The sequence below is a fragment of the Stylophora pistillata genome, chromosome 7, assembly GCF_964205215.1.
Source record: "Stylophora pistillata chromosome 7, jaStyPist1.2, whole genome shotgun sequence".
Classification (NCBI taxonomy): Eukaryota; Metazoa; Cnidaria; class Anthozoa; order Scleractinia; family Pocilloporidae; genus Stylophora; species Stylophora pistillata.
Genome location: NC_142525.1, coordinates 27,946,692 through 27,961,180, shown reverse-complemented (window position 1 = coordinate 27,961,180; position 14,489 = coordinate 27,946,692). Strand labels below are relative to the sequence as shown.

The 14,489-nt window shown below is 39.5% G+C and overlaps 1 protein-coding gene across 1 annotated transcript in view; it reads right to left on the bottom strand.

Moving 5' to 3' along the window:
• LOC111332519 (uncharacterized) overlaps positions 1–14,489 on the bottom strand; it is a 54,748-nt gene that overhangs the window by 35,955 nt on the left and 4,304 nt on the right. The window contains exons 2-19 of the mRNA XM_088728509.1: positions 14,130–14,363; positions 13,039–13,194; positions 11,885–11,952; positions 11,732–11,790; positions 11,418–11,536; positions 9,840–9,929; positions 8,916–9,079; positions 8,611–8,809; positions 8,107–8,215; positions 7,337–7,410; positions 6,187–6,278; positions 5,436–5,614; positions 4,044–4,230; positions 2,923–3,048; positions 2,428–2,510; positions 2,012–2,209; positions 1,088–1,485; positions 202–391 (exon numbers count right to left, since the gene is read on the bottom strand). Coding sequence (XP_088584635.1) covers positions 202–391; positions 1,088–1,485; positions 2,012–2,209; positions 2,428–2,510; positions 2,923–3,048; positions 4,044–4,230; positions 5,436–5,614; positions 6,187–6,278; positions 7,337–7,410; positions 8,107–8,215; positions 8,611–8,809; positions 8,916–9,079; positions 9,840–9,929; positions 11,418–11,536; positions 11,732–11,790; positions 11,885–11,952; positions 13,039–13,194; positions 14,130–14,363 — 2,725 coding nt within the window. The remainder of the gene's footprint in view (positions 1–201; positions 392–1,087; positions 1,486–2,011; positions 2,210–2,427; positions 2,511–2,922; positions 3,049–4,043; positions 4,231–5,435; positions 5,615–6,186; positions 6,279–7,336; positions 7,411–8,106; positions 8,216–8,610; positions 8,810–8,915; positions 9,080–9,839; positions 9,930–11,417; positions 11,537–11,731; positions 11,791–11,884; positions 11,953–13,038; positions 13,195–14,129; positions 14,364–14,489) is intronic.

Genomic DNA, 14,489 nt, shown 5'->3' with positions numbered 1-14,489 from the left:
AGGAAACTTTATTGTATCATAAAATCAACCGAAATGGTGCCCACCAGGAAATTCATATATCAATATTGCTTGGAATCTATTCCAGTTTCTAAACATCTAAGTCCTTGTTTCCCATTTGTTCTAACAAGTCTTCATGATACAAGACATTTGTTTCAGTTTAACGGCAACTCGTTCCATAAGTGAACGCTCCCTACTACTCACCTATCTGTGCATCTTCGTGGAAAACTTTCACGTCCATAAGACCACGCACACCTGATTTGATGGTCTGCCGAGCACCGCCATCTCGTTTGTTCGCTTTTTTAATAGACTGCGTTGACCAGTCATCCCAGTAGATTGAATCTTTGAACACAGAAATCGAATAAGGATGGGGAAGTCCTCTGCTAGTTATCACCTAAGAAACAAGGAAATGTCTATGGTTACTCAGTTTGTCTACAAAACAATATGTACCTAATGACTAAGAGAGCACCGGACAGGAAACAACATGACTCAGGGTTTCCTTACCGGGAGCTAAATATTTTCCGTCCAGCCCGAACTAACCCGGTCAAAAAAATAAAGGGGATACGTTTCTTAAGAAACTACAGTGCTGCGTCGGTGGGGAAGTATAACAAGGTAATTTTGGTTCTATCGACTGAGTTGATAATGTAAACTGGCAATCGTAAAGAGTTTCAAAGCTGACGTTTAAAGCGTTAGAGTAATAATTTTATCATATGACCGTCGTTTCAGCTCGCAGCTCGCGCGGCCTGTGGCTTTTTCTGGCCAAACTCACAAATCACATGCGGCCATAAACCAGTTTGTCGAAATGGTTTTGTCGAAATGGTTATCAGCAAGACTCCTGGAGGTGTTAACACGGGATGCAGTGGTCGTTACCTACAGTCACTCTGTTTATACGTGAAAAATAAATTTAATGTCGACTCACTGCTCGAAAAGGCCGCTTAGAAACTCTCTACGGTGGCCAACTTACACATCGTCAATTCAGTTGATAAAACCAAATTATCTTGCAATACCCCTTGCAATACATTTTCTTCATAACTCCCTTCATTCATGTGTAGAACTGAGAGACAAGTATCATGTGGTAAATATAGTTTACCTGTCTGTAGGTTCCATCCAAGTTGCTTCTCTCGATTTTATCCATACCAGCGTCAGTCCAGTATAACTGTCGCGCGGTGAAATCAATAGCTATTCCATTCGGCCATTGCAGCCGAGATGATACAATCGCAGCACGACTCGACCCCGACATATACGCCCTTTCTATTCGAGCACTAGTACCCCAGTCAGTCCAATACATATACCCTGCCACAGGATCCAGGGCTATGGCCCTTGGACGGTCAAGGTTGCTGCTAATGATGACTTTACGGAAACGCCCATCTGCCCTAGACACTTCAAGCTTCTTTCCAACAGCATCTATCCAGTAAATGTTGTCCGCAAGCCAATCCAGTGCAATTCCTTCCACCTGCCGAATTCCACCATGCAGTGTTTCAATTATTCCTGTTAGTAAGAAAAAAAAATATATATATATATATATGTATAACTCAGGCGCAAATATAAACCGGCTGTGGCAAAAAAGTATAATCGTTTGTCACACTAAGATGTCACTTTCAAAGTGGATGGCACCGTTTTGACTACATACTACCAGTCTTCTTCAGTCAAAACGTCAAGGTGCACATTGGAAGTAACTACAGCGAGAGACAAACGGTTAATAAAAATAATAATAAAATTAATAATAATGACAATAATGATAATAATGGAATTTAGCAGTGGACATTCCACGAAGTGACTTTTCCTGTCCATTGTTTCCATGTCGAGTTGAATTTGGTATTTTGGTTCATGCGGAGGAAGGAAAACCTGTGCACTAAGAAAAAAACCTCGAAGCAAGGACGAGAACCAACAACGAAATCGACCCTCATGTGACGCCAGGTCCGGGAATCGAACCCAGGCCACAGCGGTGGGAGGTGAGTACTCTCCCCAGTGCACTGTTCCCGCTCCAGTTTTGTAAAATTTTGTTTCAACCTACCAGAGCCATTAAGAAAAGAGCGCTTGATGGTGTCCAGGGTGATGTCAGCCCAATAGATGCAGTTTTGAGCGTAATCATAGTCCAACGCGATGGCATTTTGCAGCCCACGTCCGAGTGGAACAGTTGTTTCTCTATTGTCGCCAAGTGTTATTCTGCGGATGTATCTTCGTGCAGCGTAGAGCAAAAACTGCGGTTGAGCTGTTGAGTACGCCAAAAAAAAATGAATTATTTGACTGACACTACAAATGAATGATTTCGATAGGAAATGAATACGTGCTGCTGTAGAGACGCTGGTCAAAGTAGGACGAACTAGTTGTTGGGGTAGAGGGGGGGGGGGGGGGGGCAACTTCCAAAGGGGTAAATTCACCATAAACTAAGACAATTCAGCATTCAGTTGTAAATGAACATGTCCTTACGTCCTATTCTGCAGGAGACCATGACAGCAGAAAATTGATCCTCCATTCCTCCTGAACAGGTATCTCCGGCAACCTTACGATAACTGGAACACAAATACAAAAAAGAGGACAATTTAGCCATCATCACAAACTGACGCTTCACATTGATGATGAATACCTCTCATGCTTAAAAAAAGCTTGTCACTGTCAATGACTACTCGTTCCACAGCGGTCATTAAAATGGTTCATCTGACGGACATTGGAGCGAATTCGAACGAGTGTCAGAAAACCAAAAATGTAAAAAAAAAACCAACGTTATCACAACAGGCCAATCAGAAAAAAGAAAATTATCCCATAAGGGCCACTGCTTTGCATTTGACTGGTTAAGAAAGTGGCGTGAGTTTTCTGGACCAATCAGAGAGTGACATAAAGAAAAACGAAAGCAAACCCGGATTACTCTCGACATATTGTACAACTGAAACCATCTCTACCGTAATAGTTCTAATCAATACATACCCTTTGGTGCGGCGCCAAGTACTACCAGCAGGGCAGTAGGCTGGCATGCTTGTAGGAGACAAGCCACTGCTTTTATCAAATAGGCAATTGTTGGGGTTATTGTACGCAGGCATATATCCCACATCACTAAAATATCACAGAAGCAATTCTTAGTTGATGACAGATACAGCAAAATACAATGGCTGGAAATCGTTGCGCACTTTGAAATTCTGGAAATGCATCAAATGGCCTGAATACCACAAGCAATTTCACTCTTTATCGCCATAATATCCGTGTGGAAAATGCTATATTGGAGTAAGCTTGTGCATGTAATTTCATGCGGTTGTTTTATGAAACGAATGAAAGTTGACATGTCCACAGAGAGCTTTATAGAAGCTGGGACAGGGCCCTAATCAGGGTAGAACCATACATGCTACGCCAGCCAGAAACCTGTTGCCTCGGTGAAAAATTAAACCACGAACGAAGTGAGTAATTTAGCTCCTTCACGCGCGCCACCAAACGGACTGGAAGGGCGCGTGATTCCCACGAATCACACGTACTTGACACGCGTGAAGGTGCTACAATACACGCGGGTGGTACTCTCAGTTAACTAACTAAACTCATGGGTTCACCAAGAGAATGTCAGCGTAGAAGCGAGAGTTTTGGTAACTTAAGCTGAGCAGCAACGGGGCAGCAAGTCCTCAAGAATGCCAAGCGTGTGAGGAGTTTGTAATCCCTAATGCTAACCTTTTGAGAAGTTAACCTGACTGGTATTTACAGGAGTTATATGAGTCATAAATAAATAAAGGCTGATAGTTTCGAAAGAAACTGTTTGGGGCTGCGTCGGTTGGAGTAACGAAATAATTTGGATATATCAACAAAGTTGAAATGGTAAATTGGCCACCGTAACGATTACAAAAGCTGACGTTTCGAGCGTTAGCCCTTCGTCGGGGCGAATGACGAAGGGCTAACGCTCGAAACGTCAGCTTTTGTAATCTTTACGGTGGCCAATTTACCATTTCAACTTTGTTGATAAATCCAAATTATTGAGTCATATATAGTTTACCACTCTGATCGTTTGCGCTTTGTTCGTAACTCTTACAAAAACAGAAAAATGTCACCCAACTGTTCACAAGGCCTACCATTCAAAGTCCTCTCTTTGGCATGGACAATTCTGAGTTGTGATTGGACGGTCATAATCGTAGCCGTTGTAACAGTGAGCATGAGAGATGCGCCTCTCGTAAATCATCTTCCTTCCTAACAAACACGACCCGCTCTGTTCGTCTGTTGGTATCCATTCTTTGTAGTCTTTTTTCACGCACGCAGAACCTAACGTTAAAAAAGGTGACTCAGATAAGGGACCGAGCATTAGTTATCGCCTCAGGGAAGGGGGGTGGACTTCGTAATATTCGTATGATCCTTCCTCGAAGTCCGCCCTGTGTACTCTATTGACAACGACTGACACCCCCTCCATTCCACCTGAAATCCATAGAATTCCTCCTCCCTCCCCCCAAAAAATTCCACCCCACTCGCCCCCTCTGCGATAGATAATGACTGGTCCCATACGTAGTTTGAGCCAACTAGCTTAAGCTACAATTCGTGTGAAAAAATCAATGACGAGAAAATTCCTTATTTTTTTCGTCTCTAGCGCCGAGGAGCAAGGATCAAGGATCCGAGGTACTGTCAGTTTCCAATGAAGCAGTACCGTTATATTCCAGTTATGGTAAAAGTCTAGCTGTAGTTACTGTAAGTTACAGCAACAGAGTGCTCGTCACTTTAAACAATTTAAGGAGGCTCCATAGAGTTTCTGACCGCACGAGATCTGGACGTGAACATAGCGCGAGCTTGACAAATGTCAACAAGGCGGCTCCATACGATCATGCGATTTTTTACTAGAAAGGTGTATTAAAAATATGGCCTTTACATAATAGACTTTAGGGTTTCCAGCAACGATACCCACTGGGGAAACATTGCGAAAAGGCGACAGGTTTGAAACTTTACACATGTTCAGATATCGATCTCGGCGAGGTTCTATCCTACGATGTAATGTTTTGAGAAAAAGAAGAGAGATCTTCCGACTGAAATTCATCGCGTCTCCTACGATAGAATCTCCAAAGATTTTGTGGAGCGTTTGACATATTGGTGCCCTTCCTATTGCCAACTAATGAAAATAAATCATACGACTAATCCTAAGTTAGAGGCAGGAAACAAAAAATTGGAAAAAGCGAAGCAACTGCCTTTGTAAACCCTATTTGTTTGGATATTAAATTTCACATAATGCGAACACCGTGGAAAATTTCTCTGAAAGCAAGTTGGAGAAAATTAAAATCAAAGCCAAATGACCGCTAGTTAGCGCCCTCCACAGAAAACAACAGTCCGACCCTTGACTCTTACATTTTGGTCACGAAGGAGGAAAACATCAAAAATTCTTCATGAAAACATAACCCTAGCGCGGCGTCATAATCACGCCAAAAATCCACCTGAGGAAAATTTCGAAATAATTGTTGATGACTGGTAATATTTAAATGGCTTACCGAGTGCCTTTCTCAAGTCAATCTGAACAACAACCCATCTGTGATACCCAGCATATGAACCGTAGATTGTAAACTCTGCACTCTGTTCCCCAGGCTCCGTCAGAAGACCATACACCCTCAACCTGGTGTTGTTTAAGAATCTATAAGTTAACCAGGTCTCTCCCTCATTCCAGCTGTAGCTAAAGATAAAAAGAAAGAAAAAGGTTTACCTTATCGGAAAGAAAGCCTGTAATGCAGGCGTCTTATTAAAACGAGTTTGCATCTCAAGCTTGCGATTGTTGAGGGTCCCCAATAGGGTTCTTCACTCCCACCATCCCGATCGGAATTTTCCCTCAATCCCGAGATCCCGAAGGTTTCATTGTTTATCCGGCCGGCCATGTTTGATTTAGCGTTACAATTACAGTCAACGGTGAGGGAGAGACGAGAATTCCATTGCCCCACCCCCTCCACCCTTCTCTCCTTCCTTTTCACCGACGCTCACCCCATTGATACAAAATTATTTACTTCTCACCCCAGTCTTTCACTGCTGTACGAATCAAAGATAGCAGAAATCATTTTCACAAAAAAATACTAAGCACCCGCTCGTCAAAATTACACCTGCTATACAAACTATAGCAAAGATGGAGTTTATATCGTTAGTTTTAAGATCAACCTAGTAAAAAGCTATTTCACGAAAACATCTCTTGCAAGCTTTAGGTTATTATGTTGTTGCAGTTAATGGTATCTGACAGGATTTTTTTTTTTAACTTACTAAATCAAGTTTGTTAAAGTATTTCTCCGAACCGCAATGAAAATTCCACCATGATCACCCAGGTTGTACAACCAGAAGGGGCGTTGCAGAATCTAAAACAAAAATAACAGTTAGCTAAAAGGTCTACAACCCTCAATTGCAGACAATGTTACTACAGCAAGTATTGGTGTTGTCAGAACACCACAGAAAAAAAAAAAGGGCACAAAAAATAATAAGTACATGTAACTTTAACAGAAAAACTAAAATGTAACAATAAAATTTTTAACCCTTTTGCTCCCATGAGTGACCAAGACAATTTTTCCTTACAAATTCTATACAACGTCAAGCAGAAAAACATCAACAAGGGGATTTTGAGTTCATCCAATACCAAATTCTCCAAACTTACATGATAAGAAGTGTATGGCAGACAGTAAGGAGAATTACTGATGAGATCTTGGGAGTAGGAAGGTTAAAGATGCCACTCTTGCCATTTATAATCACAGAAGTGATCACAGTAGAGACCACTGAGTGACAGCATCTTTTTGTTAAGATATCCTACACATAACTTGTACCAACACTTCTACCACAACTATTTCCGAGCGAGTTACAGTGGAATGTTGAAGGCAATGAATATGTAATATAGGATTGAAAGGTTTTGCTTTTCATTTTTTTTTTTTTTTTGCAACAACTTTGTGTGACTGGTGTTAAAATCTTATGCCATCACATCAACCAATCAAAAACAAAAACAAAAAAGTTACTGGGTTACAAGGAGGTTGTAAGTGCTGCACTTCCTCATATTTTCTTGGAGGTTGAATTGGTTTTTAGTGAAAAAGTCTTCTGTTCTGTTGGCCGGTACAATAAGTACAATATTATTTTTTATAAACCCTAACAACTCTAAAAGAACACAATAACAAACAGATTCCATGTTGCAGTGCATTTGTTCAATAATTAATTATGTTCTTACCACATACTGATGCCCTAAATATGTGGTCAGAACAAAAAAGTGGCACACAAAGCGTCGCTGATCAGACTAACCACAACATGGGATTGATAGAAACTAAAAAATTGTTAATGGTGATGTCATCTACGCATCTGTCCTCCAACTGATCATATGTAAGAACTGATCAAATGCATGCACGATTCAGCTTATTAAATAAATGCAATTGGTTACCATGTGCCAGTTCAAGCCTGCATCTGTTGACAGGAAGATGTCGCTGTTCAGTCTCAAGTTTGTGCCATAAGTACCTGAGATTTAAAAAAAAAGGGCATTGATGTTACCCAGTAGAGGGCCTGTGACAGGTGATGTAGATGGTATAGAGAACATTACAAAAAAAATTTAATATCAGCAGTAAGTATGCCAGAAAGACCAAAACTATACAGATAAAGAAGAAAAACAGTAACCTAGTGGAGGACTTGTGACAGGTGATGTAGATGGCATACAGAACATTACATAAAAAATATCGGCAGTAAGTAGGCCAGAAAGACCAAAACTATAGAGATGAAGAAGGAAAACGGGATCCTATAGCTCAGGACACATGACGACAGTCAATGTGGATTGGATACAGAATATTACATAAAAAAAATCAGCAGTAAGAAGGCCAGGAAAACCAAAACTATAGATTGAAATAAAGAAGAAAAAGAGTAGGAAAATGTTCAGCAAACTGAAACAACTAAGGATAAAAAAAGAAATAAAGCAACAAAATTAATGCAGTTGCTGTGCTTGACCCACTGGTGTTGACAAAAAAAATGTGTATCAGAAATAAAAGGAAAATGCAAGGACAAGGATGATGGTTCCCTACATGATGTATAATAAAACTAGCAGATATAAATTATAATAATTCAAGAAAGAAGCAGAGTGGAAAGAGAAAAAAGAGAATGGAGGAGTAAGTACTGGTACATGATACAAAGTAGAAAAAGACAAAAAAAAGCACTTCACTGTACCTGTTGCCATTATGATGCCAGGGGCATTGCTCCATGATCTCATAGGAGAGTAACGGGTGTAAGGGTAGTACTGGCCAAATTTTTGTGACAAGTGCAACGAACAATTTGGCTGAGAAAACATATCAAAAGTACAATAATAAACCATTTGAAAAGTGTAACAGTAAACCCCAAATGGCTTGTTGATGTTCAAGGTTATCCTGTTAATCATAACAGTACTCGCTTGGAGCCCTGAGAAAACATTTATGCAAGACTACCTACATGATAACCCTAATAAACAATAACATAACTTATACTGACAGAAGAACTTTTGTCTGGGGGGGGGGGGGGGATGAAGAGGAGGAAAGCCTATTGGAAAAGGGGAGTTGTTAGAAACTTGAAGTTCTACTGTGCAAGGGGGGGGGGTGGGGCTTAAAAGAGAATTTTCAGTATGCATACTGTAGGACAATATCTATTTTGAACAGGAGACAGGTGAAATTGTGGTCACACTTCACCTAAATTACTCACCAGACTGCAATTTAAAGGTTTTCCATAATTGTCAACTTTAGGAGCACTAACTGGCTGCCACAGTCCACCCTTGTCAAAGGTTATCTTGGTCAGGATATGCCGAGTACCCACTGCACCAACAGTGAGTTGACTTGCGATATACACACCTCTCAAGCCTTTCACTTTGTGAAGGTCAACAAATGAGAACCTTATGTAGCGCCTGATACAGAAACAAATCATTCAGAACAAATTGGGTTGGCTTCATAAAAGGAGAGTCTTGTAACATCTTTATAAAATCATTGTAGAACATACACAATATGTCTTACCTCAGCCAAGCTGTGGTGGTGTTTGGGGAGAAATATAGCACCCTTTGCAATGACAAGCTGTACTTGAGGCCAGATGTGTCCGAAGTGTAAAGATGAGTAGTTCTACGATCGTGAGTGACTGCTAGGAAAACTTGATTTTCAGATGCATCAGCAACATAGAAATCCTGGTAAGAACATACAAGCACTTTATTAAAAGACAAAAATGGTGGTTAACTTATCTCAGTTTCAGTGTCATGAAACAGCACTGTCTTGCTACCACCCCTGGACAAAATCAAAGTGGCTGTGAGTCACTAAACTCAGAAAATGTATTATGATACTGTATTGGGGTGGGCTAATGAACCAAGGCTTTTTGAATTGGTCACTGGGTTCAGGGCTAGGATATTACTTTTCCCCTTAACAAACAAGTTCTTTGCAGAGTCAGAAACAGCAACCGTTAATTTCACTTCACTTCTGCACAGTAACATGACCAATTAAGGCACGAAAAAAAAAAAAAAAAAAAAAAAAAAAAAAAAAAAAAAAAAAAAAAAAACAAGCTTCTCTAACTTACAGTATGGACCCAGAAAATGAGGTTAGTAAGACATTTGTTTTGTTTTATCTCTGGGTTTCAATAGAAGGAGGGGTTTAAATTAAAAAAATTTGGCAGGATGCGGACTCAAATACAGCCAGCTAAATTGAACAATCATAGTACATGTACATGTACTAACTGAGAAATATGATAAAAAATATTATTGACCAGGCCCTGGTTGTTCAAAGGATTGGACAACGCTATACACTGGATAAATCTCTATCCAGTGTATAGCCCAGTACGTTTTGGTAACACTTATCCGCTGGATAGCGATTTATCCATTGGATAGCGTTATCTGCCCTTTGAACAACCGGAGCCAGTACTGTTCCAACAACCAAGGGTATTTGTAAGATTCACACCTGAGATGGAGCATCTGTGGGAATTACCGCTGGATGAAAATTGCTTCGATTCACTGAAACCATTAGAGTAAGGACACGATGTCCTGACGACTGGAAAGAAAAAGGAAATTACAGCTTTTCACCCAAAGATCTTAAAAATTAAATTAAAGTTCACCATAACTCTTGAAACTCTTGTACCCAACAAAAGGCAAATACAAGCAAGGACAATTAGCTAGCAATCAGATTGACTTTAAAAACAGAGAGTGGGATGATGTTTCCAAACACAGAAAATGAGTAATACTTGACCCTCCAAAATATGTGTATGCAGCCTACAAAAACTGAAATTATTGTGGAAACTGATAACTTTTACAAAAAAATAAATGCTTGACTGGAAGCACATAGAGATATCATATTCCCTAAGTTTTGGTGGGACTGAAAATAAGGGAAAATGTTACAAGTTAGAAATGAAAAAAAAAATAAATAAATGGCTGCAAACCACGAACAGTGAAGGCTGGATTTAACTTAAGGAGTCAGAGTCCAAGTTGTAATCAGAAGTGCAGAACGATACGATCTAATGAAAATCAAACCAATGATGTCAGAAGAAAATGTTGAAGTTGCTTATGACTCCACTGCCTAGAATCAAGTGAACACTGAATTGTTGGAGTACTGTTGTGAGCAGAAGACTTGACTGGAAGGGCCTGAGAATTGGGATTGTGATTGGTTGGTTCTTCTGCTTCTCCTTGTGACACTCCAACAATTATAGTTTTCACTTACTATAAGCATCGAAGTCATATGCAGAATCAAAAGAAAATGAAAACCTTCTGATTCTTCCAACTCCAATTCTGTTGAGCTTATGACTCTGACTACAACTCTGATTTTCAGTTTTCACCCGGTCAGACATGCTCTTACAATTATGAATACAACTCCAACCCTACCGCCAATAAAAACCAGCCTTCACTGCATTGTAATGTCAGAATGAGGGAGGGAGGGAGGGGGGAGACATAAAAATCAGTGGCGGATCCAGGGGGAGGGTCCGGGGGGGTCCGGACCCCCCCATCAGACCTGACGCTTACAAATTTGAGACTGAAATTTTTATATCCGCAGGATAGTATATCACTTTTTAACTGGCAGATTTTTTTAATTAATGAATCCAAGTAAACGGTAAGGGGCCAAGGAATTATAACATGCAACCGCGACTGGTGGGAGGGGGTGTGGGGGAGAAGTAATTTGCCTCAAAAGAGTCCAACAGGTGGGAGGGGGTGTGGGGGTGTGGAGGAGAAGTAATTTGCCTCAAAAGAGTCCAACAGTCCTTTCCGAACCAAAGTTTGGACCCCCCCAATCAAAAATTCCTGGATCCACCCCTGAAAATGAATTGCTCAACTCCCCACAATAATCCAAAAGCTACACCACTGTGAAGAACTACACCCTGATGCTTTCTGAGCTTGCAAAAATTTTAAAATTTGCTTCCATTGACTGGCAAACATACACCGGTATCTCTGTGTATTTAACATACAGTACATTGGTTAACTCACATTTAAATCTAAATTACATGTACATTCAATAAAGAAAAGAAAAAGGCCAAGAAATAAGAGCACTCACCGTGTTAACTTGTGTGGCAAACATGTAGTTATCAATAACTTCAAAGTCCTCAACTTGTGTTATCAACAATGCCGAGAAGTGGGAAAAATAGTCAGTTTTCACCACATTAGAATAGCCACCTGAAAAATGGAGGAAATAACATTTCACATTTTACATCCTTAAATCCGTAAGCGTATTCTCAATGATGTTCTCTATACATTTCCTAAGGCACAGACAAGATGGTGACTTCATCAACATCTAACAGATCAAAAGAAAGAACCACTCAAAATACATGCATTACTCTGCTTAACATAAAAATAAGCATTCAGCTGTACCTGTGAACTCCTCCCGCTCAATGTACAAGGTGTTGGGATTGTCCCATGGTAGAATGCCCCTATTGCAAAAGATCAAACAAAAATTATAATGTATAGTTAATGAGCGTAATATATATTAAAAAAAAAGAGCAACACAAGACAAAACAAACTCACCAAAAGTAAGATAGAACATTCTCATCTTTTAAGTTCCAAGAGAAACCAAAATCAGCAGAGTAGTAGAGCTGTGAGGAGAGTAACAATTTGGTCAGACAAGTTTTCAAATATTTGCCTTTCTTATCCCTCACTCTACAATGAACAAGTACCTCTCTGCTCATCTCTATCCAAGGTTTACAAATACATTTACAGTGCAATATTCATTAAGAGCAATCTAAATTGTATTGTACTTCAGCCCTTCACCCCAAAGAGCACCACTCGGCACAAAGTTTCATAACTTTATAGATATTTGATAGATTTCCAATAGTTTTCACTGACAGCAATTGTCATACTAAGGTGTGAATGCTAAAGTCACAACCTTTCCACCCCTTCAATTTAGGATGTGGTTAGCCATCTAAAAAAATTTTTCAACTTCATTTCTGAAATATACCTGAATTGCAAAACTGCTGATAGTAATAACATCATAGTGGGCTGCGCTCTAAGAGCTTTAAACTAAGGAATGGTGGAAGATTACCAATACTTAACACAATTGGCAGAATGTGGGACATATTTTTACATTCTTCATTTTGAGTCAATTCTCTCAATTCTAGGCGTAATTTCAACGTACAATAATACTGCCAAGTCATTCCTTAACCCTTTCTCTCCCATAAGTGACCAAGACAACATTTCTCCTTACACTATCAATACAATATCAAGCAGACAAGTGATGAGAACATAGAAAAACATCGATTATGAGATTGTTAGTTGATCCAATACCAAACTCTCCAAATTAACATCATAAGAATTGTTAGGCAGACAGTATGGAGAATTACTAATGAGGTCTTAGAAGAAGGGTTAAGATCTTAGGAATAGAGGAAACGATCATTGATCTAGGATGCTTTGATTGTTAAATGAATTCTCCTTGTTAGTAATAGAAGAAATGTATTGAGGACAGTATGGAGAATATGCATACTGATGTTAGGATGTCAGGGCTGTGGTCTAGCAGCACTCGGTGGCCGCTGATACCTTACATCTGCTCTTAGGCAACTCAGGAATCTTAGTTTCTTCATAAAAGTATATGCTGGGCACCCTGGATTTCACACTTTCAGAGCACTGGGCTCCCTTCAATTTTTCTTAGAGCACAGCCTTGGATATAAAGAGTTAGGAGACTATACCTTCTTTGCTGATGCATCATAAGCTAGGACAACATCACTTCTGGTTGAGTGAAAGGTGATGTCATCTGCAACAAATGTTACACTACTGTTTACAATACTTTGACAGTCATCTATTGAGCTGTAGATCATCTTGTGCTGTCTATCAACAAAGAGATACTGAAAGGAGAAAAGAAAATGAAAAATAAATATGTCTTATTAGACGTTTACAACACAACAAAACATCTAACAAGTTATTTATCATCTGACATGCCAAACTGTTATCTCAGTGCAAGCAAATTTCGCAGATATTTATAAACGGGGAGTGCATGACAGAAGTATGCGAAGTGGAACGGAATTGGCTCGTTGTCGTGTTGCTGTTTCTGTCTTCTTCAATAAATTAAGAAATTTCCTGGTCATCTAGCTGTTTTTCTTCGTTTGATTCATTGAATAAACTTGGATCTATATTTGCCAATCATTCTTACTCTTCATCGTCGGAAATATGATTCAAATTGTCTGCCATTTTTTTTTTTGTAATTACAATCCAATTCTTCACTTGTGCAACGTGAGAAAACCTGTTTAACCAGTAATCTAAAGTACAAATACCGTGTGATATTTGTACTCCTCTATGGTATCATTTGTACTCCACAAAGTGTATTTGGATAATAAATCACAATATCTGATCCGTTCAGTAGATGATACAAGTTTCTTACTATAAGTATCTTAAGTATCTAAATCTGTAGACTGACATGTAGCCGAATTCTTAACAGACAGGGAAATGTGAACTCCAACTGGAACATTGTATGGGTCAGATCTGGCTCATTTAAAGAGATCACTCATTGAATGCTGCTACAAAATTGAGTTGAGTTCACTCTTTGTTCTCATCTTTACTAAGTAATTTCCTCCACATTCTCCCTGTTTTTCTTTCCTCTTAAGATTTCAGCCATAAAAATTTAACTCAACCTGAAAACAGTGAATAGAAAGAGCCACGTCATGGATGTCTAGAGTTAAATTTGCGGTATTACCGTCTGATTTTACTACAATAGTTATCATTGCTACAGTGTCTCATCAAAGGGCTATGCTAAACCTTTCTGCCACACCTAACCTACACTTACCCTTGTTCTGTCCAAAGGAGAGGGGTAAAACATGTCAATGCGCGCAAATCCATTATCTAGAGTCCTAAAGGAGCCAGTGCGATTCACAAAGCTTTGACCATAATTTCTGGATATCCACACATGACTGTTACTCTGTTCGTTGGGGCGTGGGTCACGTGTCAACACAACTATGGTATCCCTGTGATCTCCTGCCCAATGCACATAGGCCCAGTTATGACTGTCATTAAACTTAAACTGTAAAAATAAAAATTATAATAATAATATGTAAGGCAAAGTGTTAACCTATAACTCCCAAGATCTAAGAGTTGATTTTTTTCCCTTGTGAATTTCCTTGTGAATAAATTACAAGAATTTGGTGTT